The sequence below is a fragment of the Phoca vitulina genome, unplaced genomic scaffold (genome assembly GCF_004348235.1).
Source record: "Phoca vitulina isolate PV1807 unplaced genomic scaffold, GSC_HSeal_1.0 scaffold58, whole genome shotgun sequence".
NCBI lineage: Eukaryota > Metazoa > Chordata > Mammalia > Carnivora > Phocidae > Phoca > Phoca vitulina.
This window is the reverse complement of record NW_022589761.1, coordinates 8,447,433-8,471,772: the sequence shown is the minus strand read 5'-3', so window position 1 is coordinate 8,471,772 and position 24,340 is coordinate 8,447,433. Positions and strand designations below refer to the sequence as shown.

General features: G+C 54.3%; 1 protein-coding gene across 1 annotated transcript in view; it reads right to left on the bottom strand.

Moving 5' to 3' along the window:
- RYR1 (ryanodine receptor 1) overlaps nt 1-24,340 on the bottom strand; it is a 108,300-nt gene that overhangs the window by 46,033 nt on the left and 37,927 nt on the right. The window contains exons 36-67 of the mRNA XM_032390159.1: nt 23,939-24,139; nt 23,498-23,609; nt 21,886-22,032; nt 20,101-20,374; nt 19,233-19,350; nt 19,014-19,146; nt 18,541-18,635; nt 17,131-17,266; nt 16,685-16,871; nt 16,487-16,595; nt 15,977-16,097; nt 15,704-15,873; nt 13,578-13,798; nt 13,385-13,475; nt 12,323-12,463; nt 11,750-11,913; nt 11,554-11,632; nt 11,194-11,283; nt 10,571-10,711; nt 10,123-10,197; nt 9,947-10,022; nt 9,498-9,621; nt 8,910-9,025; nt 7,247-7,314; nt 7,030-7,151; nt 6,509-6,558; nt 6,043-6,103; nt 5,705-5,943; nt 3,596-3,677; nt 2,868-2,998; nt 2,310-2,642; nt 1,162-1,402 (exon numbers count right to left, since the gene is read on the bottom strand). Of these exons, the coding sequence (XP_032246050.1) occupies nt 1,162-1,402; nt 2,310-2,642; nt 2,868-2,998; nt 3,596-3,677; nt 5,705-5,943; nt 6,043-6,103; nt 6,509-6,558; nt 7,030-7,151; nt 7,247-7,314; nt 8,910-9,025; nt 9,498-9,621; nt 9,947-10,022; nt 10,123-10,197; nt 10,571-10,711; nt 11,194-11,283; nt 11,554-11,632; nt 11,750-11,913; nt 12,323-12,463; nt 13,385-13,475; nt 13,578-13,798; nt 15,704-15,873; nt 15,977-16,097; nt 16,487-16,595; nt 16,685-16,871; nt 17,131-17,266; nt 18,541-18,635; nt 19,014-19,146; nt 19,233-19,350; nt 20,101-20,374; nt 21,886-22,032; nt 23,498-23,609; nt 23,939-24,139 (4,448 nt within the window). The remainder of the gene's footprint in view (nt 1-1,161; nt 1,403-2,309; nt 2,643-2,867; nt 2,999-3,595; nt 3,678-5,704; nt 5,944-6,042; nt 6,104-6,508; nt 6,559-7,029; nt 7,152-7,246; nt 7,315-8,909; nt 9,026-9,497; nt 9,622-9,946; nt 10,023-10,122; nt 10,198-10,570; nt 10,712-11,193; nt 11,284-11,553; nt 11,633-11,749; nt 11,914-12,322; nt 12,464-13,384; nt 13,476-13,577; nt 13,799-15,703; nt 15,874-15,976; nt 16,098-16,486; nt 16,596-16,684; nt 16,872-17,130; nt 17,267-18,540; nt 18,636-19,013; nt 19,147-19,232; nt 19,351-20,100; nt 20,375-21,885; nt 22,033-23,497; nt 23,610-23,938; nt 24,140-24,340) is intronic.

The following is a 24,340-nucleotide window of genomic DNA, read 5'->3' as shown; positions in this document are numbered from 1 at the left end:
AGTTTTCTAGGGTAATCTGGCCATTTGGATGATTTGAAAATCTTACCCATTCCTTTAAAGAATGGATTCTTCTTTCTATCTCTACCCTTTTTATGGAAGGGTAACATAAAGCGTCAACTTGATGAACTAGCACAAAGCAAACACGCTTGCATAACCACCACCCAAGTAGAGAAATAGAACATTTCCAGAACCCAGAAGTATCTTCGTGCCCCTCCCAGTCACTCTTCTTTCCCTCCCCTTAGGTGACCCTCCTCCTGAACATGAATTATTTTTGTCTGTTCTCGAATGTTACAGAAATAGATGATAGAATATGTACTCTGTTTTGAATTTTCAACGTGATGTTTGTTGAGATCCATCCACGTCGTTGTGTGTTGCAAGGATTAGCTCATTTTCATTGCCATGTAGTATTCCACTGTGTGAACGCACCACAATTTACTTGTTCAAGCTCTTTGACCCAGCGCTCCGCCTCCTGGGCACCTACCCTATAGCAATACCCGCCCCCTGAGCACCGCGATGGGTGTGCATGGATGTATCCAGCATGCGCACCACTGCTTCCCATGGCTGCTCCCATGACAGACATAGCTAATCAATCACAGCCCCCTTTCTTACGAAGCCCTGATGCAACCTTAAAATCTTCTCCACCAGGATGGAACTTGGAGTTGAAACGTACTCACTACCCCCAGATTAGGCTGCCCCTAGGAGTTAATAATTCTTTAAATAGTGCTTCTGATTTTAGGGAGATGTTGGCAATCAGTTGATACTTGTTCTTGCTTTTATTAAGGACCTGTTTCTGAGGGAAACCAGGCTGGCCGGATCTGGACTGTCTCCCCTTCCTCTCAGTGATGGAGGAAAACTTAACCATTGGGCCCCATCCACCCAGGCCTGGAGACAGTGCTGGGGCGGGGGGGGAGGGGGGGAAGCAGGGCTCCTTACGGCCGACACGGTAGCCTCCCAGGGGCTCCGACTCAGCAGGTATAAAGGAGCAGAAGGGAAGCAGACACCAGCGGGCTGGATTTTGTGGGGAGTGGTCAGAAGGCTGGGTGGGCTCAGGTGAGAATCAGAAAAAATTAATAGTCACTCAAAAGATGGGGGGTCTGCTGGGGTTCAGGGAAGCAGGAGGTCAGGCTGACTGTGCATGGGGACGGCTGGGCACATGCTGACCTGTTGTTGTCCACGTAGCGGATGAGCAGCGGGTAGAGGGCGTACAGGTCCCGGCAGAGCACAGAGAACTCGTCCCGAACCAGGATCTCGCCCTCCTCAGCTTCGGCCTTGGCCTCCAGGCGCAGCTGTTCCTCCTCGGCCACCACCTTCCCGGCCCGCTTGCGCAGGCGCCCAATGGTGGGGATGAAGTGTGAATGCAGGAGCTCAGGCCGGGCCCGGCTCATAATGGGCTGGGCGAACACTGCGGGAGCAAAAGGGGCGTGCGGGGGACGTGCTGCTGGCCAGCCTCTAACTCCGGCACCTGACCTACGACCTTTGACCTCACTCCTGACCTCTGCTCCCAGCCCATGATTCCCGACCTGTGCCTCTGACCCAGCAGCTCTTGTGGACCCCAGCCTGACCCTGCCTTCTGACCTTAGCTTCTACCTCTGATCCCATTCCTGACCTCAGGCCCTGACCTCTGACACAGCCCCTGATACTTGGTCCCAACCACATCCCTTGACCTGGACCTGTGACCCCCAACCTGACAGAAGCCCCTGACCTCTGACCCCAACAACTGAATCATAACCTGATACCTTACCCTAGCCCATGACCTCTCACCCCAGTCTTTAACCTCTGACCTAGCCCAGAGCCAGACCCCTATGTCACTACATGATTTCTGTGACCCCTGGTTTCTTACTCCAGTCTCTGACTTCTGCCCCCAATCTCTAGCTTGACCCAATTCCTGAAATGGAACTTCTGAGCCAGGGATCCCAGCCCTTTAAAGACTCATTTCTTGACCTCTGACCTACAACCCCATCCATATCAGAGACCCTGATGCTTGACCTGGTTCTCTGACCCTTTGTATAAGGAACCCATGCCTCTGACCCAGCTCCTCACCCTCTCCAACATTCCAGAAATTCAGAATCCAGCCTGGAAGACTCCCAGGACCCATCCGTCTAACCCCAGAGCCTATGAGCCTGAGATTCTGACCCCTTGCGATGACCCCTGGCCTTCTGACCCTGAGCAAAACTAGACTCCAACTCCTCCCAACTCCCAGGAAACCATGGGCCCCGAGATCTCCCTCTCAGACCATCAGATCAAAGGGCTCGAGTTCCAGGACACCGGCCCCAGCCCTCAGAGGCCCGGTGCCAGCCCCCCAGACGCACCTGCGAGCCGCTTCATCCACGACGCCTCGTCAATGCCCAGGTTGTTGACGATGATTCGCAGGATATTCCCCAGCAGGGAGTTGAGGTGGTCGGAGGTGACCGCCGTGCAGGGCGGGGGGCCCCCAGCGGGCAGGGCAGGTGGGGGCGCCTCGGGCCCGCGCTCCCACCAGCGGGGCAGGTAGCTGCACAGCATGGGCAGCGTGATCTCGATGACGTGTGGCATTTCCGTATAGCGGGCCCCCGACTCGGCCAGCCCCCCGATGTCTGCCATGAGCCGCTCCAGCACCGGGATGTCAGGACACATCTCCTCCACGCTGTTGGGGAGCCCCAGGACTGGGGTGCGGGGAGGAGTCAGGGCACTCCAACCCATCACCCCCAGACCTCAGCGTCCACCCCACCAACCCAGGCCCCCCACAAGCTCCAGAGTGCCCCCAACCTGGGGAATCCTCAGCCCTCAGATCGGACCACGCTGCCCCCAAAGCGGGCTCCCCCTGCCCCCGGGCCCTGTGCCGGGGAGAACGTAGGGCCGGACAGCTGCCCCAGCGCCACACCACTTACTGGCCCGCTCCCGGGGAGACTTGGTCGTGTACACCGAGCAGGCGTTATACTCATTCAGCTGAGGCTCCAGGAATGCCACTGGCATGGCGGCTGCCAGGCGGGCCAGGCACTCCCCGAGGGCCGGCCGCAGCCTGGAAGAGGGGGCTACTTAGCTCCCACACCCCCCCCACCCGCCTGCTCCGGGGTCCCAGCCTCTGTCCCTGTAGCAGTGCCTCTCCCCAGAACTCTCCCGAGCAGAGCTGTCATCCACCGAGGGCACCGGTGTAGCCTTGTCCCTGGGTTTCTTAAGTGCCCTCTTGCTCCAACAGGTGATCCCAGCTCAGGAGAGCCCACCCACATGGCCACCGCGGGGGGGGGGGGCGCTCCCCGGTGCCCCCAGCTTGCTGTGGCTCCCGTGTACCACCCCCGTTTCTGTGGGCCCCCTGCCAGAGCAAGCTCGTTCCCCCGTGGGGAGCACCGGCCATCCTGGGCAGCCAGTGCCTGGGGCCCATGTGACCCCTGAGCCCCAGGCGGCCACTTCCTTCACTGGCCTTCCCCCGAGCGCCCTCAGGTGGCCGCCCTGGTGAACTGCAGCTGCCACCAAGCACGTCCGTTGTTGAAGCCTTTGAACAATCTCTCCTGCTCTTCACTCACCCCCATCTTCTCCTGCTCCCTCCTTTCCCTGAGCCCTCCCCCCGCCCCCCGCACAGTCCCCACCCCAGCCCCCAACTACGGCTCTCTCTCCTTACTTTTCCACGTAAGTGTTCTTGGTGGTTCCCAGAGAGTAGATACTGCACAGCGTTCGGTAGCAAGAGACCTGGACATCATCCACTGAGGGAGAGAGGGAGGGCGAGGGTTGGGGATGCACCCACCGTACCAGTGCTCCCCTGCCCTCCTCCCTCATCTCCAAATACTGGGTAAGAGCAGGGCTGTAGAGCCAGCCTGCCATTTACCAGTTTTGTGACTTGAGCAAGTACCAACACTCTTTGGACTCAGTTTCCTTATCTGTAAATGGGGATAATTACAGTATCTTCCTCGTGGGGTGGTTGTGAGGATCAAAAGGGTTAATGCTTGGAAACCAACTGGAACATGCACAGAGCAGGCACTCAATAAAGGCTAGTTGTTCCTTCCTTAGAGAGGAGTCATGGGTCTTTTTGATGATAGTGATGAACACTCTTTCCAGAAAAATGCAAACAAACATCCAATCCTGACTAAAATTTGAGGTCATCCACCATCCCCCATCCACCCCCGCCACTGGAAGGCCAGACTAGGAACCTCAACAACTTCACAAATGTCATGAGACAAAAAGAGGGCAAGGGGCAGATTCTAGATGGAAGAGACTACGCGGACATAACCACCACATGCAACGAGAGAAACCTGACTGGATTCTGAATTTTTTTTTTTTAATCAAAGACATTTTAAGGGTAACGAGGAAAATTTAATGCAGTCAGGTTACGTGGTGACAATGACATTGTGATTACATGGCAGAGGTTCTGATTCTAGGAGATGCAGACTCAGTATTTAGGGATGAAGTGTCAGTGTGTGCTGAGAACTCACATTCAAAAGTTCAACAAAAGAGTTTATAAGTACTTTCACCCCTAAAGTGAAAGGCTAAGCAAATGGGCAAATTGTTAACAATCCTCTTCTTCTGACTTTCCTGGACACTTTAAATTTTTCTAAATAAAATGTGGGGGTGGGGGAAGAACCCCATCCAAGCGTTACTTTTATCAAGAGGTTCCAATTTCAAATAAACAGTGAGCTGAGACATGGCCCCACTATCTGCCAGTCCCCCCAGCCCCTCAGCCCTCCAGCCCGTCCTGGACACCTTACAGGGTATTCCCTGGGCCCCTCGCAACCACCAAGTCCCAAACTGACCTCAGCATCTACCCCAAACTGGTTATTTCTTCCAACCCCTGTCTCCTGGAAGGCCCACCATCCGTGGGTCCTGGGCCAGGGCCTTGGGCCTCACTCCGGCTGCCTCCCTGCCAAGCCCATCCCCTCGGCCTCCTGAGCGTCTGTCCCATCAGCTCCTCCTGTCCTTCCCCGCACTGCTCCACCATAGTCCAGGCCACATCTGGTAAGGCTCTTTCTTTTGAGTACCTGACACCCCACTGGGTGTAGCATCTTGTCCGTGTCTCATTAACAAAGGCACGTTGCTCACTATTATGTCCCAAGACCCCAGGCTGGGTCACACACCATATAGGCCATTTGGTAGCATCAACACAGCACACACTGCTAATGGACTCCCAATATCTGCTCTTAACATTTTTCTGCTCTTTTCTTCTTCCTAGTAATAGACCTACAATATTTAGCTGGACACACGACCTCCCAGAATAAAGGCCACTTCCCCAGCCTCCCTTGCGGTGACATGCTAAATCTTGGCCAACCAGATGGATGTCAGCAGGAGTGATGCAGACCGCTTCTAGGTCGTTCCTTTAAAAGAACTGCAATGCCCTCTTCTTTGCGTCTTCTCTTCTCCTACAGGCTAGAGTGAGGATGTACGTTGTGCCATCCTGGACCACATGGTAGAGGCGGTATTTCCAAGATGGCAGAGTACCAAGATGGAGGACACCTGGGCTTCTGACGTGAGGAGCCACTTACAACTAGACTGTTACATGAGAAAGAAATACCCTTCCTTCCTGTTTAAGCTACGGTGATTTAGGGTCTTTTTGTTAGAGCGGCTGAACTCATACTCTCACTAACTCATTCTGCTACCTACCAATTCACTGAATGCACCCTTGGCTCAGAGCAATGAATCCACTCACACAAACACCTGGGGGCTCTGTCAGGTGCATGGGGATGTCTGGTGTTGGCCTACTTGGCCCCCCACTCCCACCCTCGGGGCCGGGGGCCCTTACGGATGACGTCGTCTCCAAACTGGTGCTGAGCGATGTGCTGGAAGAGCGTGGTGAGGACAGGCAGCAGGGCCACGGTGGTGTAGGTGAGGTTCTGGCCCACACCCTTCACCTGCGTGCGTGCCTGGGACACCTTGCCTAGGCGCAGGTTCTCCACCATCTTCTCGATGTCCTCTGATGCACTCTCGAAGAAGGAGCGGAGGCCAGCCTTCACAATCTCAGGGCCTGACTTCATCACCGTCCTAGGAGGGAAGCCGGGGTGCGCCAGTTCTAGAATCGGAGATTCTAGATTTCAGACAGCCGAGGAGAACAGGGGCGGGAGTGGGCACCATGCCCCATACCTGGCATCCAGGGAGCGGGCCAGGATGTGAAGACAGTTGACCACAGCTGGAGCATCTGTCCCTGGGAAAGGAAGACGGGCCAGGGTGAAGGAAGGGCTAAGAGGGCAGTGCCTTCCTCTACCTCCACCTCAGCCCCAGCCCCCCTCCACCTGGACCCCTGTCCTTCCCCAAACCCGCTCTGCCTGTGCCTCCACTATCCCAGCCCGGACCCCTCCGGCCATCACGGTCTGGGGATGAGTCTGTGTCCCTACTGGCCTGGGGGCTCCATGAGGGCAGGGCCCAGTGTTGTCCCAGTCACAGCCCTGTCCCCAGGATGACCTCGTCCGTGCCCAGGTGCAGAGGAAGGACACAGTGAAGATTGTTCAGATCAAGGCCTGAACCGGGAACTCTTTCTTCAGGGTGGGGCTGGCGATTGCAGGGAGAGAGGGAAGATTGGGAGAAGAGCTGGAGGAGCAGAGCTACTTACCAAAGAGAGAAACTCGGTGACGGACAAGAGCGGCAAGCTTGCAGAAGAGGCTGAAGAAAGAAGGGGACAGAAGGACAGGGAAAACAGGTAGTGAGGATATCGAGGGACAAGGACAGCAGTGATGCAATTAGAGGGACAGGGACAGAGGAACAGAAGAGTGTAGGATGATGGGGAAGAAAACGAAGGGGAGAGGAAGGGCGGGGAGGGCGCAGGGAGATGAGCAAGCTTGAGAGTCACGGGCAGAAACGTGGGTGCTGGGGACTGGGGAGGCTGGTCTGCCTTTCTGACTGGGTGGCCAATTCACCCCATTTGCCTGAAAGTCCCATGTGCTGGGAAACCCGTCGGGCCTGGGCACAACAGGACAGCTGGTCACCCTCACCCTTCAGTTCCCTCTGCAGGTAGAGTGGTTAGTGCCCAACACCCAGCACAGAGCCCCCAAGATCCAAGATTGGGCGGAAAGGGTCCAGGATTACAATCCTGTGAGGTCAAGGGGCTGGGTCAGAGGTCACAGGGTAACCCACCTGGTGATCATTTCCTTCTCCTTGTTGGAGGCATGGCCACCACTGCCCAGCAATTTGGCTGGTGTGGACAGGAAATAGAGGCAGTGGTTGGTGAAGTACTGGTTGATCAAAGGGAGCAGGATCTGGGGGGTGGGGGAAGAGATGAGGGGGACTGGGTGAAGGGTAGGGGAGCCCACCCAGTCCCCAGTCCCCTCCAGCTTCCGAGCCCACCCCTCACCTTGGCAAAGAACTTAATCTCCTGTTCGTGTGGGGACTTTTCTACTCGTCCACTGCTGACCACAGCCTCTGGTGGGGGAGGAAAAACAGGGATCATGGTGGGTTCAAGGCTGGGGACCTCAGGGTGTTCCAATGGGGGGGTGAACTCTGGGGCAAAGGTAGGAAAAGATGAGAGATTAATTCTTGGTATAAAGTCACCTCTGCTGGCTTCAAGGTGAACCGCTCTCCCCTATCTCTCATCTGATCCCTCCCTAACTCCTTGATCAAACCCTTCCTGAGGCTGAAAATGGGGAGCAGGATAAACTGGGATGGGGTAAGGCCATGGGACATCCCCTTCCTTACAGGCCCTTTTCTCCCTGAACTTTGATACTTGGCACTGAATCAATTTGGAATGAACGAATGCATAAAACAAGAAGCCAGTGTAGACAGATTCGAATTGATTTTAGAGCGGAAATCAATTTCAGACAATAGTAATGGTGACAGTACTAATTAATGCTACTAAAATTATAATGCTGACTCCCATTATTAAACACTGGCTATGTCATCGGCACTGCGAGAAATATGCTTGTACAATTGCCTCCCAACTTGGAGGTCTGTATAGTTGGTCCCTTTCCTTCATTTTACAGACGGGGGAGCTGAGGTGAAATAACTCAGTCCAGGTCACCCAGCAAGCAAGGGACAGAACTGTGGCCAGTTATGGTGGACAGATGGGGAAACTGAGGCACAGGGAGGCGAGGGAGTTGCCAAGAGGTGCTCAGCATGGAGGATCAGCGTGTGGGACTTGAGGAGAGATGTGTGAGAGTGAGTCCTGCTGTGCCACTCATCTGAGGGCATCCGGGGGTCCTGGGTGGCTCTCCGGGGGAAGCTGGGAGGGATTCTAGGGGCCAGCTGTGATTCTTAGCGGGACGTATGAGGCATGTGCAGGGCATACCAACAGCCTCCGCCCTCAAAAGAGATCCAGGATCTGCCCAGTCTTCAGCCTCTATGTCCCTATGCCCACAGTCTGTCCCCAGTGCGGCCAAGGGGAGTCTGTAAACACCTGAGGCAGGTCACAGCCCTCTCCTGCTCAGAACCCTTCCATGGTGCCATTCCACTCAGGGTAAAAAGCCGCAGTCCTCCCCATGCCTCCAAAGCCCTACATGATCGACCCCGTCACGTCTCTGCCCCCACCTCCTCACGCTCTCTCCCTCAGTCACTCTGCTTCGGCCCCACTTGGGCCTCCTGTTACTCACACCAGGGACCTCTCAGAGCCTTCGCACTGGCTGTTCCTCTGCCTGGAATACTCTCCTCACACAAGCTCCCCCCCAGCTCCTTCAAGGTCTTCTTGAATACTTTATTTAAATTTTAATCGGCCCCACTTTCCCCCACTCCTAATCTTCCTTAGCTGGCTCAAGTGTATTCTTCTTCCCCAAACACTAACTGCCTTCTAAAAACCTGTTATCTGATGTTAATTGTCTGAATGCACCACAAGACTATAAATGCAGGAGGACAGGGATCTTTGTCTTGTTCACTGCCCTCAACACCCGGAACAGTGTTCTCAACACCTGGAACAGCATCTGGCACAATAATGAGATGATGGGAGGGAAGGAGAAATGCATGAACTGGGGCCTTAGGTGAACTGCACGTATGGCATATGGTGGGCGCGCAGAGGGACTCCTCCGTACCCAGGTGGGCGATAAACTCCTGGGAAATGTCCATCCAGCGCAGCAGCTGCTGCAGGAAGCCAAAGGCGAACCGTTTCTCAATGGAAGACGTGTCCAGCTCCATGTCCTTAAGGCCTCTGCGTGGACAGGCAGAGAGGAGTCAGCCCACAAGAAGGCCCGCCCAGTCTCCCACTCCTCTCCAGTTCCCCTTCTGCTCCCCTAGGCCCTGACTCTTTAGGCTTCTGCCCCACCCCAGGTCCCCCTCAAGTTCCCGGATGTTCCCTGGCCCCGCCTCCCCTCTCCAGACCCCACCCCGGCCCCCCTCTCCTGCCCAGGCCTCGCCCTTCTAGCCCCTCCCCTCTCTGGCCTCGCCCCCCCCCCCCAGGCTCCCCCTTCCTCTCCTCTCTGGCCCCTCCCTCACCCTCCAGGCCCCACACTCGCAGCCACCTTCCTTCTCTGGCCCCACCCCTGCTCTCCAGGCCCCACCCCTCTTAGCCTCCTCCCTTCTCTGGCCCTGCCCCGTTACCCCAGCCCAGCTTTTCCCAGTTCCTGCCTTGCTAGTTCCTCCCACATTCCCCGCCCCTCCCTGGCAGGATGCAGCCCACGTGCCTGGTGACAGCATAGCCGTTCATCTGCAGGAACTTTAGCAGCTCCTGGGCCTTCTCTCGATCTCGTGCCTTCTCCTTGGCTGTGAGTGTGTCGTAGGGGACCAGCAGAGGGTGGGTCCCGCCACCTGGAGCAGCAAAGACCAGAAATCAGAGGACTGGGGAGACCCAGGCCACTCTCACTGAAGTGGTTCTTGCAGCTGAGGGCATGCATAATTACAGCAATAAAAACAGAGGTAAGAATAACCAAAACATGGTTTTCAGACGATCGTCATATCCTCGCCACAACCCTATGGTAGTAGATGCTGTTATTATTGGGGCGGGGGGAGGGGCAGGGTGAAAGCAACTGTTCGAAGTCACACAACTCTAATCTAGACCCTATGACTCTGGAGCCTATGACTAGGGGACTTTGGTGAAGAGGGATCTGTGCGGGGATGGGATGGGCGCCCTCACCCTTGGCCTCCAGCTCCTGTTTCTTCTTCCGCCCCCACGTGTTGTGGTAATTTTCGGCCAGCTGTTCTGCCATGGCCTGGGAGTGGATGAAAGAGTCAGGGCCCAGACTCAGAAGATGTCCTCCCCAACCCCGACAATCACCTCCATGCCTCTAGATAAAAGATCAGGAGTCTCACCTGCAGTTCCCGGGACAGGGTAACTCCGCTGAGGTCGGGGGGCTGGGGGTTGTAGCCTTCTCGCGGATCATAAGTCTGGGAGGACGAAGGAGAGATGGGAGGGCTTGATGGGCTAGCAGGAAGCCGGGGCCCCAACATGGTTTACCCCCTCCACCTGGCCCTAGACCCCGGCTCTGCACCCTCTCCTTAAGGCCCCATCTCTAAGCCAAGCCCTCCTCTCCTCTGCCCTTTGCGGTTCTTCAGACCCAGGCCCACTCCTTTCCCAGGTCCCTCAGTCTTGTCCAGCACCCGGCTCCCGGCCTCCCGGATTCTGCGGACCCCACCTCCCTCGCTTCGCCCTTCTCCTCTCTCAACCCCACCTCCTGCCTGGCCCCGCCCCCTACTGGCCCCGCCCCTTATTCTAGCCGCTCACCACCCCCATGACCCCGTGCCCCCTCCCCGCCTCCACCTGGGCACTTTGGGATATCTTCCGCGTTTTCTTCTTCTCGGGCTTTTCCTCCTCACCCTCCCTGGCCTTCTCTATCGTCCATTCCCAGGCAATCATGGCCTTCAAGGACTCCTTGATGGGCCAGCGGTAAATCTCTTTGTCCTGGGGTGGACAGAAAGGCCGGCAGTTGGTGGGATGGGACTGGAGGGGGGTGGCGGTAGGAGCCTTACTGGCTGGCCTCCGGGGTCCTAAGAAGGGGAAAGCCTCCACCACGTGGCTAGGAGGAAGTGGTCCAGCTTAGATTTGAACCCAGGTCTCTTACCCGCTTTGTAACAGTGCCTCCCAAACAAACTCTCATCCCATTTTACACATGAGACTCAGAGAAATTAAGTTGTATGGTCAACTTAATGGGAGCAAGAGGGGGACACACAGATGAGAGAATCAAACCCGGTCTCTCTAACTCTTTCTAAGAGAAGGAACACGAGAAGTCCGGGGTCTAGGCGAGGCAAAGTCCAGGGATGAGGGGCCCTAACGTGCAGTCCCAGCTAGATCCGAACTGATGAAGCAGCCTCCCTCCTCCCTGAAAGCCCAAATTTGGAGGTTACATTTTGGACCCCTAGCATTGGGCCCCAAGACTTGCTCACCTTCTCTGAAAAGGTCTTATAGGGCCTCAGCATGGGATGGGTCTTCAGTTCCTCATCTATGTTCTCCCCATAGGACCAGTTGTTCTGGATCTGGAGGTGCAGAGGGGACAGGGAGGGGCAGCGCTACTATGGAGCTGAGGGTGGGGGCAGGATGAGGGGTAGACAGCAGCCTGGGGGACTCCTGGGGGAGTCCCTGGAGGGGCTGAGGGCCCCAGGGGAGGTTTGGGGTCTCAGGAAGAGTTAGGGGTCTCAGGGAAATCTGGAGCCTCAGGGAAGACCTGGGTCTGGGGGAAAGCTGGGGTCTTGAGAAAGGCCGGCAGGAATGGGGGTTGCTGGGGAGGGGAGCACCCTGGTGCCAACCTTGTCGAAGGCCCACTTCTCATGCGTGTACTCCGCAAACTTGTTAATGAAGGAGTCCAGCTTCTCTGGGATGATCACACTATTAGGGGGGATAGGGTGGGCAGATGTTGGGGCTGGCCACTCCTTCCACGTCTGAAACCTTCTTCTCCTTCCCCCAGCCCCCAATCCCCACCCCACTCCTGCCCCCAGGCCTCACTTGAGGGTCTCCACAGGCCGAGGATCGAAGTTGCCTTCAGCGTCCACCGTGGCCTTTTTCTCCGCCTTGGATGAGTATGAGGCGTCCACGTAATCAGGGGGCAGGGCCCCTGCGATGGCGCACAGACAAGGCATAGCCATGCGGTAGAGCTCTGCATCATACTTCTGGGGACACCAGGGGTGGGGAGTGTGGTCACTGCAGGCCTGGCTGGGCCTTCAAATCTTGGAGCCCTAGGACCTCAAACTCACCCCTCCAACAATCAACCCTCCTCCCTGGGCCACCACACATCAGTTATGATCTCTCTCCCTGAAACCCAAACCTCAGCCCACCTGGACCCTCAAAACCACCCCTATATCACCCCTCTCTAAGCTCCCAAACTAGAGACCCAACCCCTCTCCCATTACAACCAAACCAGAGACCCAACTCATAGATTCTTCTGGATCCAAACCTGCATGATTGGGGGCTCCCTCTCTGAACCCCAAGTTTGGGAATTTCATTCGGGATCCCCCAACTTTGGGCCCCAAACCCTCCAAACAGGCTCCTTTCAGCCCCTCCTCCACCACGTGCCCAGACCTTATGGGCCAGCGAGTCAAAGATGCCCCAGAAGAGTTTACGAGTGAGGTGCAGCTCTTCCTCGGAGGTGACCCCGAAGTTAGCCCAGCCCGTGGGGAGACAGTAGTACTTCCAGCAGCGCTCATAGTGGTTGGTGAGGAGCTGGGTGGGAGCAAGAGGGGGACACACAGATGAGAGGCACGTGGTAGGTGGCAGGCAAAAGAAAGCCCGAGGAGGCCAGGGGTGCTAGGGCCTTTAAATTATGAAGGCGATATGGATTATGCAAATGATGCTAATGAGGGAAAATGGTATGCTTCTTGGGGAGTGGTCTGGGACCGTTTACTATGCAAATTTAGCCATCCAATTTAGAGTCAGGATGGCTATTCAACCAGAGCTGCATTTGTCTGGTGTTGCTTCACATAAACAAGTGTGCTAATATTAATTCATAGGTAGGGTTGTGTGCAAAGAGCAAATGGACATATGGACGGAGTGATCTGTGCTCCCAAGAATGGCCATGGCAAACAAATATAGGCAGAACCCCATGCAAATATATGGTAATTGGGAAGAGGGCCTCATATCCACTACACAAATTTGAAACAGGGGCTGATTTAGATGTACTATGTAAAACAATCAAGATATCTGAGTTGGAGGTATCTCCTTATGCAAACCAGCAGGCAAATTAAAAAAAAAAAGAAAATTATAGGAGACACCGTGCAAATATTCAGAATAGTTGGGGTGCTATTTATTCAAGTCAATGCACTCATTTGAAAAGAGTAAGGCTGGTGGTCTGGGCATGCAAATAAGCATGCTAATTAGGGAAAGCAGTGTACTCCATGCAAATCTGCGCGAATTTAGGTGAGGCCTGGCTCACTGTTAGGTAAATCAAGCGCCAATGAGGGGGCGGCAGAGGCGCCAATGATTCCAAGTGACCGTCCTGGAAATCCTGGTATGCCAATGAGAAGGCCAGAGAAGTTGCCGTGGGGACGCTGCCCTCACATTTCGCAGGCTAACTGGGCTGCGCGGTGCGGGACACGCAGCCCCGAGGCCCGAGGGCCCCGCACGCTGAAGAGGGCCCGCCCTCACCTTGAGCGGCATCTTGGCGAACGCGTTCAGGATGGGCACGTCGAACACCAGGCGCCGCAGCAGGTGCTGCAACATCGACGGGCGGATGTACCTGCGGGGACACGCACCGGGCGGCGGGGTCTCACCCCCAGGCCGGCCGCACCCCTCCCTCCCCGCCGCCCCGCCCGCGCGCCCCCCGGCCCCCCCCCCCAACCTGCAGAGCGACATGAGACAGTCCTCGATGACGTCGCGCTGCGCCTTGGTGAGCGAGCGGCCGCGGGACAGGCGGTACACCGTGTGCAGCATGGAGTCCACCATGATGGCGCGGTGCTCGGTCCCCGCGAAGAGCGGCGCGCACTTGGTGATGAGCGGCAGCACGGCCAGGCAGAGGTAGCGGTTCAGCGCTAGCGCCATCTCCGTGGTGCTGAAAGTGGCCTGGGGCGCAGAGCGGCGGCGTCAGGACTGCTTGGCGCTCCGCTCCCCGGGTGGCCCTGGCTTCGGGTCTCCCCCCCGCCCCCACCGCGCAACACTGCCCACCACCGTCTCTATTATTACTTTGAACTACGCAAAATTTCAAACATACAGAAGTCGAGGAACCAATGAATGAACGCTCGTTATCCAGAGTAGACTGTTCAGCAGATATCATTCTGCGTGCTCATTTCCTCTCCAAACTCACCTTTTTCTCCTGTAATATTTTTATACAGCCCCAGCCATATACCGCTTTACCCATAGATATTTAAATATGTAGTTCTAGGGGCGCCTGGGTGGCTCAGTTGGTTAAGCGACTGCCTTCGGCTCAGGTCATGATCCTGGAGTCCCGGGATCGAGTCCCGCATCGGGCTCCCTGCTCAGCAGGGAGTCTGCTTCTCCCTCTGACCCTCCCCTGTCTCATGCTCTCTCTCTCTATCTCATTCTCTCTCAAATAAATAAAAAGAAATCTTTAAAAAAAAAAATATGTAGCTGTATTCAGACAGGTGCTTCTGTTTCACATCCCAGGCCGCCATTTTCACACCCAGCAGAATTAACAAGCGCGCAAAATTCATGATCAGCTTTCTCCAATTGTCTCAAAAATTGCTTTACATTTAGCTGGGATTGTTTGGATCTGGGCACCCGGAAGGCCCCCATATTGTATGTGTCTGGCTTCTGGGTCTCAGGTCTTTTCATCTGTAATTGTCTCCTTTCCTATTTTTTTTTTAAGATTTTATTTATTTATTTGACAGAGACACAGCGAGAGAGGGAACACAAGCAGGGGGAGTGGGAGAGGGAGAAGCAGGCCTCCCACCAGGCAGGGAGCCCGATGTGGGGCTCGATCCCAGGACCCTGGGATCATGACCTGAGCCGAAGGCAGATGCCTAACGACTGAGCCACCCAGGTGCCCCCTCCTATTCTTTTTAATGCTATTTATTTGCTGGAAAAACTGGATCATTTATCCAGTGGCGTTTCCTATATCTTGGTTTTGACTGGTCATGTCCTGGTGGTGCACTTTAACTTGTGCCTCTGCCCTCAGTCTTTCCTTCCGTCTTTCCTTCCTTCTTTCCTCCCTTCCTTTCTGTTTTTTTCTTTTTTTAAGATTTTTTTTATTTTTACATAATCTCTACACCCAGCGCGGGGCTCGAACTCACAACCCCAAGATCAAAAGTCTCACGCTCCACATAAAGAGCCAGCCAGGCGCCCCTGCCCCTCAGTATCTCTGATACACTGGTAGTTACAGAGTCAAGTTGCAGTGTTCCCTTTCCCAGCCAACAGTTATTTCTCCCATCTTAAGAAGAGTCTTCTCTCAGCCAGGGTCACCTGTCCAGCATATCATCATTCCTCTGCCTCCTCTGTCACCAGCTTGTGTAAAGAATTGTTGACACCTGCTGTCTCCAATATGTCACCTGCCAGACCCTCGTAAACCCCCTCCAGTAAGGCTCTTCCCCGACCGCCTCACTGAAAGTGCTCAGCAAGCTTATCAGTGACCTCCATTTGGCCACAGCAGCGGTCAAGTCTGTCCTCATCTTGCTGGGCTGTGTCCCCTCCTATAATCTAACTGTGTTACTATTATATATCTATATAACTATTATCGTTGCTGTTGTGCGCAGGTCTGTCTCCTTGGGGCTGAGCCATCATCAAGAATGATTATTTCTTAAATAAGAAAGATGAGATGTTGAAGAGTTCCACCCACCCTCGCCCAGAACTCAGAGTTTATCTTGGTTTTTGTTTTCTATCTTGCCGGGGATTGGGGGTGGGGTAGGATTAGGATATGGTCACAAGCCCAGACAAACAGAAGCACGGCCGCTATGGCCGTGCCCCATCTTGCGTCCTCTCTGGAGGCAGGGAGGGTGGCTACACAGGGCTCACCGTGTCCAGTGAAGCGGCTGCCCGCATGTCAGGCAGGAACCCCACGTCCAGCACATGCAGCAGGAAGTCTTGGTTCTCAATGCCGTACACTCGGTCCAGGAAGAGCACCATGGATGCCTTGTGGTCCGGCACGAAGGATGCCAACATCTTCGGCTGTACCAGAGCCCCATCTATGGGCCAGGAGGGCGGGGGGGGGGGGGTCAGAGATGCCCTTCAGACCCATCTACTCCCTCCGCAGCATCCCTCCCTTGCTGAGGCCTGCCCCCTCCGCACCTTTGCCCAGGGTGGGGATCTGCAGTGGGAGGCTGATGATGCCCACAAGGTCATCCAGGGGCACGAGGGAGCGCAGGATGGCACGGATCCGCAGGGCCTCTCCCTTGCCGGCTTGGATTAGCTGGAAGAGGGAGGTGGGCACATCATCCAGCGCCCTGTGCCCCATATGCTCCTTACTCCATCCATCCCTTCCTGACCCACTGACAGGTAGAGCGGGACTCCTGGTGGGGCAAACTCTAGAATTCCCAGCCCTGACTCCTCTGCCCGTGCTTCTCTCCCGTGGCCCTGACCACCTCTAGACCTCATTGCTTGGTCTCCCGCACTGGTCTGGGAGCTCCGTGAGAGCCGGGCCTGGGGCTGTCTTGGTCACTGGTGTGTCCGTCCCCAGGACTGCCTCCCCTAAGACCACCCACAGAGCGAGAGCTCAGTCAATGTTGTCCAATGCCTGACTGAAGAGGTTCAAGGTTGGCCCTGCATGCCACTCCCTGTCCCTGGACGTCTAGGTCTCACGTGCATCTCCGGTGCACAGCGTCCTAGCAGGTCAATCAAGGCAGCGTAGAAGGACATGATGGTGTGTCCCAGGTGCACCCGGTTCTCCTCCGGGGGCTCCTCACCGAAACTGCAGGGCAAGGTGGGCAGTGTTGGGGAGGCAGCAAGGGGCACCCAGGAGGTGGGCTCGTTCCGCTGAGGAGGAGGCGGGAGACTCACTGCTCACGCCGCCGGTCCCTGCGGACGCCTGGGCCGTCGCGCGCCGGGTCCTCGGAGATGCGAATGGCCTCTTCGATGGCGGCCAGCAGCCCCGAGCCGCCCTCACCCCGCAGGGCGGGCCCGAAGCACTCGGGCTTGCGGATGAGCAGCCGCACCACCACGTTGGCGTTCTCCTCCACGCTCTCACCTGGTGGCTCCGGCGGGGTCAGAAGGCCTCATGAGCCACTGCCCAGGGACCCCCCCCGCCACGGCCCCCGCAGTCCAGGACCCAGCACCTCGAGCGCTAACGTCAGGCCCCCACTGGCCCACGCATCCTGCCGGCCCCGCCCACCCGGGGAAACCCCTGCCCACGCTCGGCCAGGGGCTCCGGGTGTGGCCCGCACCCCAGGGAGGCTTTGATCGGTGCCCCAAGACCCCTGCCCTGCCACCGCCAACTCCTCACTCACCGTTGACGAAGACAGCAAAGCGCAAAAAGTCCAGGTAGCGCTCACCACCACACGGGTTCCAGCCGATGTCTGGGTACCCTTTGGCCAGGAGCATGGGGCAGCTCTGAAGGCCACAACCCGCCAGGTAGGACACCACCTGCGGGTGGAGGGGGCTCAGCCAGAGGCCAGACCCACACCGTTTCCTCCCCAAGGCTCACACGTCCCTGCCCATCCCTGGAGCTCTGCAACCAGATTCATTTCTGGATCTCAGCAAACAATCATCCTCCTCCTCCACCCTCATCTCCCACCTGGACCATCCCAGCGGCCTCCTTCCTGGGCTCCCTGCTCCCCTGGTCTATCCCACCCAACCCACCCCCCCCACACACACACAGAAGTGTCCCTTCCCTGCTTGGAACCCTCCTGTGGCGCCACCTCACTTAGGGTAAGACCCAGAGCCCTCTCAGTGGCCCACTAAGACCCTCTGCACAATCTTCCCTGTCACCTCCCTGCCCTCACTTCCCACCACTAACCCCTTACTCCCTTTGCTCCAACCATTCTGGTCTCTTTGCTGTTCCTCAAACTCACGAGGTTCACTTCTGTCTCAGGGCCTTTGCTGTTCCCCTGCCTGGAACGCTCCTCCCCTGATGTCCATATGGCCCCTCTCGTCCTTCAGAGCTTTACCTGAATGTCACTTTCTCAGTGAGGCATTCTCTGATCACACTTGTCTAAACTTGGACACCCTCCCGACACTTGATGTTTCTCTCCCCCGCTCACTTTTTTCATTCTTAACACTCGTCACTAGCTCATACACGATGTATTTCACTTATTCATCTTGTCTATTATCCATCTTCCCAACTGGAATGTCAGCTTCGTGAGGACAAGGACTTTTGCTTTTCTCTATCACTGTCACAACCCTACCGCCTCGAACAGGTCCTGGCACGTAGTAGGTACTTGGGAAATAGTTGTTGAATGAGTAATACTACAACAGCAGATAACTCTTATTGCGTGCTTACTGTTTTATAAATGCTTTCATGGATTAACTCATTTTATCCTGAGGATAACGCTATTCTATTATATTCATTCTACAGACGAGGAGACAGAGGCCCAGAGAATTTAAGTCACTTGTCCAAGGCCACAGAGCAAGAGAGCAAGGGGAGTTAGCCTAAGTTGCTGAACTCCAGAGCCCATGCTCTAAGTCGCCACCCACAGAAGTGGGGGGCACAGAGGGCCAAGAAATGTGCCAAGGTCATGCAGCTGCGGGAGGGTGAAGCGTGGATTTGCACTCGGGCCCATGAATGAGGGACTAGGTCATGCTCTTCCCCTGCAAATGATTCCCCTTCTGGTTCAATCCTGGGTCATCCTATAGGGTGGGTCCCAAATTAGCAGGTGCCCCAAGGGGCCACGTAGGGGCCAGGCCTCCTCCTTCCACACCTTCTCCAGGTCCTGCTCTTGCAATGCCAAGGCCAGCTCGTTGTTGTCGATGACGGAGGCAGCTGCCACATCCAGAGGCGTGGAGCCCTGCATGCCTGTGAGGGCAAGGGGCAGGGAGAATGTCTTCAGAGGTATATAGTTGATGGTCTCACTGCTGTGTGTCTCACCTCCTCTCGGAAGCCCTCCGCGACCAGCCCTTTTACAGCCTAGGTCAGGTGCCTCCTCTGGCCTGACCACTGTGGGCTGTCACTGTCTGTCTCCCACGCTGCACCGTGAGCCCTGTGAGGGACAGGGCTGGGGCTGGCAGGGTATCCCCAGCCCTGCTCATCACAGGGCTATAGCCTAGGGGTAGGTTGAGAGTGAGTGTTTGTTGAATGACTGAATGAGTGAGCCAGCAGAGATGAATGCTTGGATGGACCGCCAAGAGTGGGCCATGGGGGACAGCCCCCCAGCCTGGGCTCAGGGGTTCTCACCCAGGCCGATGCCACTGTTCTCCAGCAGGTAGCTCAGGTGGTCGAACATGGAGCGTTGGTTCTGTCGGCTGATGCGACAGAAGTAGCAGAGAAAGCGGCAGCAGCTTGTCACCATCTTGGGGAAGCGGATCTCCTGGGCAGGCAGAGTGGGCCGGTGGTCAGTGCCTGCCCCCCCATGGCCCCCTACCCTGAGCTCCTCAGCCCACACAGGCCCCTTACCTTGGATTCGCCACCACCCCCGAGGACATTAACCATGACCTCCATGACCGTCTCGTGCATGCCCAGGGCGCGCATCAGGTTCGGGTGTTGGTAGAAGACCTTGTTGTTCATGATGTTCCTGTGAACAGGTAGAGTACACGGGGTCGCCAGGGGCCAGGTGGGGCCCAAGTCCAGGGAGAGTCCCTGGGCCCTTGGGAGAGCTGTCACCACCACTGAGATAAGAGTCAACATTTACTGAGCTCTTCCTTCATGCCTGGCACCATCGCCCTTTACAGATTTGGGCTCATTCAATCTTTATGTCCACTCTGGAAGGCAGGAACTATAATTATCCCTATTTCACAGAAAAGGGAACTGACGCATGGATCCAAGGTGGGCTCCCCTAGGGCAGAGATCCTTACCACGTTGCACGTTGTATTCCCCAAGTGCCTAGAAAGGGCCTGCACAGAGCAGGTGCTCAGTGAATGCTTGCTGAGTGAATGAATGAGGCACTCGACACTGAGTGAGTGCTCAATACTATCATTACCATTATCAATAGCATGAGCTATGAGGTAGGCATGGCTCTTCTCCAGTTTAGAGATGAACACTGAAGCTCAAAGAGGGTAAATCCTGTGCCAGGAGTTGTAGGTGAGTAAGAGCTGTTACCCCGGGGGATGGATGGAAGAAGGGAGGGGAGGGGACATTAGCCAGGGAGATGGGCTAGCTCCTGGGAGAAGTATATCACCCCAAGGATGGGGCAGGAGTGGATGAAGTGGATGAAGGAGACATTATTGCATCCAGGGGACATGAGCCAGGGGGACAAGCTGGAGCTAGGAGGGCCCCCCTCCTTCCTGGGAGATGTGCGAAATCCAGGGAGGGGACAGGGCCTCACCCAATGCTCTGGATCATGAGGTTTTCCTCCTGGGGACCCATCTGCACGATAAGCAGGGACCGGATCTGGCCGAGGCACTCAAGCAAGCTCATGGTGTCCTCCATGGATAACGGTGAGATGGTGTATGCCCGGGGCAGGGCACGCAGCAGCTCCCCAAGCCCATCGTACTGCCGGTGCAAGAGGCTGAACATGGCCCGTACGAGCTCGGGGCTCTGCACAAAGTCCTCTTGAGCCCAACGCACCACTGTGTGGGACACCAACTCCTGCAATGACTCTGGGAAGGGGACATAAGCATCAGAACACCGCCAGCTTGGGGCCTTGAGCCCGAACAATGCAGAAAGGGCCCCTCTTTGCAGAGGGCTTTTCAGTTACTAACCTCGCCAACCCTCCTTTTGCTAGGAGTGGGCGGATTCTGGAAGAATTTTTTTTTTTTTTTATTGCCCTAAGAGCTTCCCTGTTCTCTTCACCCTAATACCCAGACAGCAAGGGCCCCCTCAAGGTTTCAAGAGGAAAAAGAAATTGTATCACTTCAAAATACCAGAGTACGTTATAAGCACCTTTGAAATATATAATTCACCTTTGAAGGCACAAGTCATAATTCCACTTGTTCTGTAAAAATACTGCTGATTTTTCATCAAGAGAGACAACAGACACAAAGAAAACCTGTGGCCTTCGGTATCATTTGGAAATGATATCAAAATGAACTGTTTTATTTTCCCTGGACATCTCCCTGGGACTCATCTCTCCTACATCCAGCGTCCATTTCTCTCTCTGTCTCTCTTTCTCTCCCAACCCTTCTCCTTCCCAGGATTTCTGGGAGAAAGCACAGATGTCTCATGTGTCTCAGGGTTAAGAGAAACCTCCATGCACTGGCACCGAATGATGGTGCCAATTCATGACCTTCCAGTGCTACGCAATCTGGCCCTGTCCCTTCTGACCTCATCTCCTGCCCCTCTCCCCTTGCTCACTCTGCTCCATCCACATTGGCCTCTAAACACACCAAGCATGTTCCTGCCTCAGGGTCTTTGCACTGGCTATTCCTTTTGTACCAATTTTCTTCCCCAGATCTTTGCGTACCTCACTCCCCCACTCTGACCCCTCCATCTTTACCCCTTCTCTCTTCTATCACTCAGCTTTATTTTTCTCCTTAGCACCCATGGCCACCTGACTAATATTATGGAATATGTATATGTGTATCTGTTATAATATTATAAACTCCTGGAAGGTAGAGATGTTGACTCTTTCCCCCTACAGTATTCCCCAGCCCTGCCAACACTGCCTGGCCCAGAGCTGGCCCAATAACCATTTCTTGAATGTTGTAGAATAAACCCTGTACCAACATCAAGGACTCTGTCCTTGTTGGATGGAGCTAAAATATATTTTGCATAATGGCCCATTGGCCCAACATTTATCATAACTGCTTTTCTAATCCCTCAGCATAGTAATCATTTCACCAAAAAAAAAAAAAAAGAGGAAACCAAAGACAAGCCCTGAGGACACAGAAGCCATGGTGGTAGAGAAGCTGCCACCATCTCAAGGTGGGATGTACGTCTCTGCTCTGGCAGGCCATATGGATGCTGGTCCAACACACACACCGTGCAGCCCCCACACTTGGGCCACACTTCCAGTATGCCTCTTCTCTCACCCCACTCCCCACTCCTCCTCTCTCATTAATCTACCCCTCCCTTGCCCTACTCCTCATGGCCTATCTTGGACCTAGAGGCTCTCCAAGCTCAGGGCTGCCTGCCCCACCCCTGTCCCCTCCCCAAACGCCCCAGTCCTCACGGGGTTTGCTCTCCTCAGCAGGTGGTTCCTCCTCGGGTTTCTCTTCCTTCTTCTTCACCAGCCGTACTTTCTCCAACAGGCTCATCAGGCGGCTGCCCAGGGTGGCCTCTTCCTCTGGTTCCTCCTCCTCCCCCACCAGCTGAATTCCTGGAGTTGGTCAAAGGGAGAAGGTGTCATTCATCTGCGTGTTTATTCATCTACCCATTCACTTCTTCATTCATTGGTTCATTCATTCCTCATTTAGGTGTGCATTCTTGGGTTTTTGTTTATTTCTCCATATGTTCATACGTTCGTTCATTTATTCATCCTTTGAAGAATTTTAAATGTCTTTTAAACTAACTATTGTAAATAGGTCCAAAGAACTAAAGGAAATCATGTCGAAAGTATTAAAGAGAAGTATGATGACAATGACTCCCCAAATAGAGAATATTAATAAAGAGGTGGATCATATAAAAAATAACCATATAGAAATTCTGGGGCTGAAAAGTACAATAACTGAAATTTAAAAATCACTAGAGGGGTACAACAGCATATTTGAGCTGGTGGGAGAAAGAATCAGTGAATCAGTAGGACAATAGAGGTTATCCAGTCTGAAGAGCAAAAAAGAATGAAGAGGAGCGCCTAGGTGGCTCAGTCGTTAAGCGTCTGCCTTCAGCTCGGGTCATGGTCCCAGGGTCCTGGGAACGAGCCCCGCATCGGGCTCCCTGCTCAGTGGGAAGCCTGCTTCTCCCTCTCCCACTCCCCCTGCTTGTGTTCCCTCTCTCGCTGTCTCTCTCTCGCTGTCTCTCTCTCTCTCTGTCAAAATAAATAAATAAAATGTTAAAAAAAAAAGAATGAAGAAAAACTAACAGAGCCTCAGAGCCTGTGGGATACCATCAAGTATATAAATATATGCATAGTGAGAGTCCCAAAAAGAGAGATGAGAAATGGCAAGGAAAATACTTGGAGAATAATAGCCCAAAAGTCCCAAATTTGATGCAAAATATTAATCTACACATCCAAGAAAGTAAACAAACTCCAAGTAAGATAAAATCAGAGAGCACCATACCTAGATACACGGTACCCAACTGTTTCAAAGCAAAGGCAAACGGAAAACTTGAAAGTCAGCTAGAGAAAAACCACTCATAACATATAAAAGAATCTTAGTAAGATTATTAACGGACTTATTATCAGAAACAATGGAGGTTACCCATTCATCCCTCCAGCCACCCAACCATCTCTCCATCCAAGTTTCAATTATCCATATATCCATATATCTATCCATCCATCATCATCCTTCTCTTTATCCACCCATCCACCCAGACATCTCTTCCCCCATTTCTTTATTCATTCATCTCTCTATCCACCAATTTACACACTCATCATTCACTTGCCTATAGCCATCCATCCCTGTATAATCCGCTCAAATACCCATGCAAACTTATCCTTCCACTCATCCTCTGTCTGTTCACTAATATGTCTGTTCATTCATTCATTCATTCATTCACGTATTCATTCATTCAACCAAAAGTTACACTGCACCAATACTGTACATATTTAAGATGAGGAAATCTTAGGGAAACTTCAGGAGAGGTCTCAAGAGAAAGTCTGGGAGATGGGTGATCTCTCTTACCACAGTGTACCAGCAAGTCTTGATGAAATTCAAGCAAATCTTGTCGGACCTCTTCAGAGAGAGGACAATCTTCCTCATCCTCACCATCTTTGAAGTGCAATAGCATGTTTATCTAGAAGAAGGTCAAAAGTTAGAATGAGGGTCAGAGGCCCAAGAGCAGAAACTCTGAGGTCAAGGATCAAAGATTGAATTGTGAGTCCCTGTTTAAGGTCATGAGCTGGTAAACACTATCTGAGAGACTAGAGGTTTGAATGGAGTCAGTGTCCGTCTGAAGTGACTAAGAGGTAAGACGGTTCAGAGAGAAGCAGAAGAGTAAGAAATAATTATATCAATAGGGTCAGAGGTCAAGCATGAGTTTAAAGGTGTAGTACCATCAGTAGGGGAAAAGGTTAAAGTTGGGGTTTAGACAGTAATGCCAGCTGGGGTCAAGGGTCAGAGTACCTGCTCCTGGGGTGGGGAGCGGAACTCGCGAGTACGTCGGGCAGTCTCAGCTGCAGACATGGTGAAGGCTTTCATGAGGAGGCCATAGCGATCCCGCTGGTTGGCCTGGAGCTTGTCCACATAGCGCTCCGCAAAGGCTGCTAGGGATTCCACACGGTGCTGCAGCTCTTGGTCACAGAAATACTCCAGCAGGTGGCACATCTGTGGGAGGACAGCCATGCAGTAGGAATGATGGTGATGAGACCATCCTTGAAACTTTACTTGTTTCTTCTCCCCTCTCCATGGCCCTGCCCTATCTGCCATCATCATTTCCTGCCTGGATCCTTAAGCCAGGCTTCTCCATGGTCTTATCTCTCCAACCCACCTGCCACATGGCAACCAGAGAGATCATTTGAAGCCAGC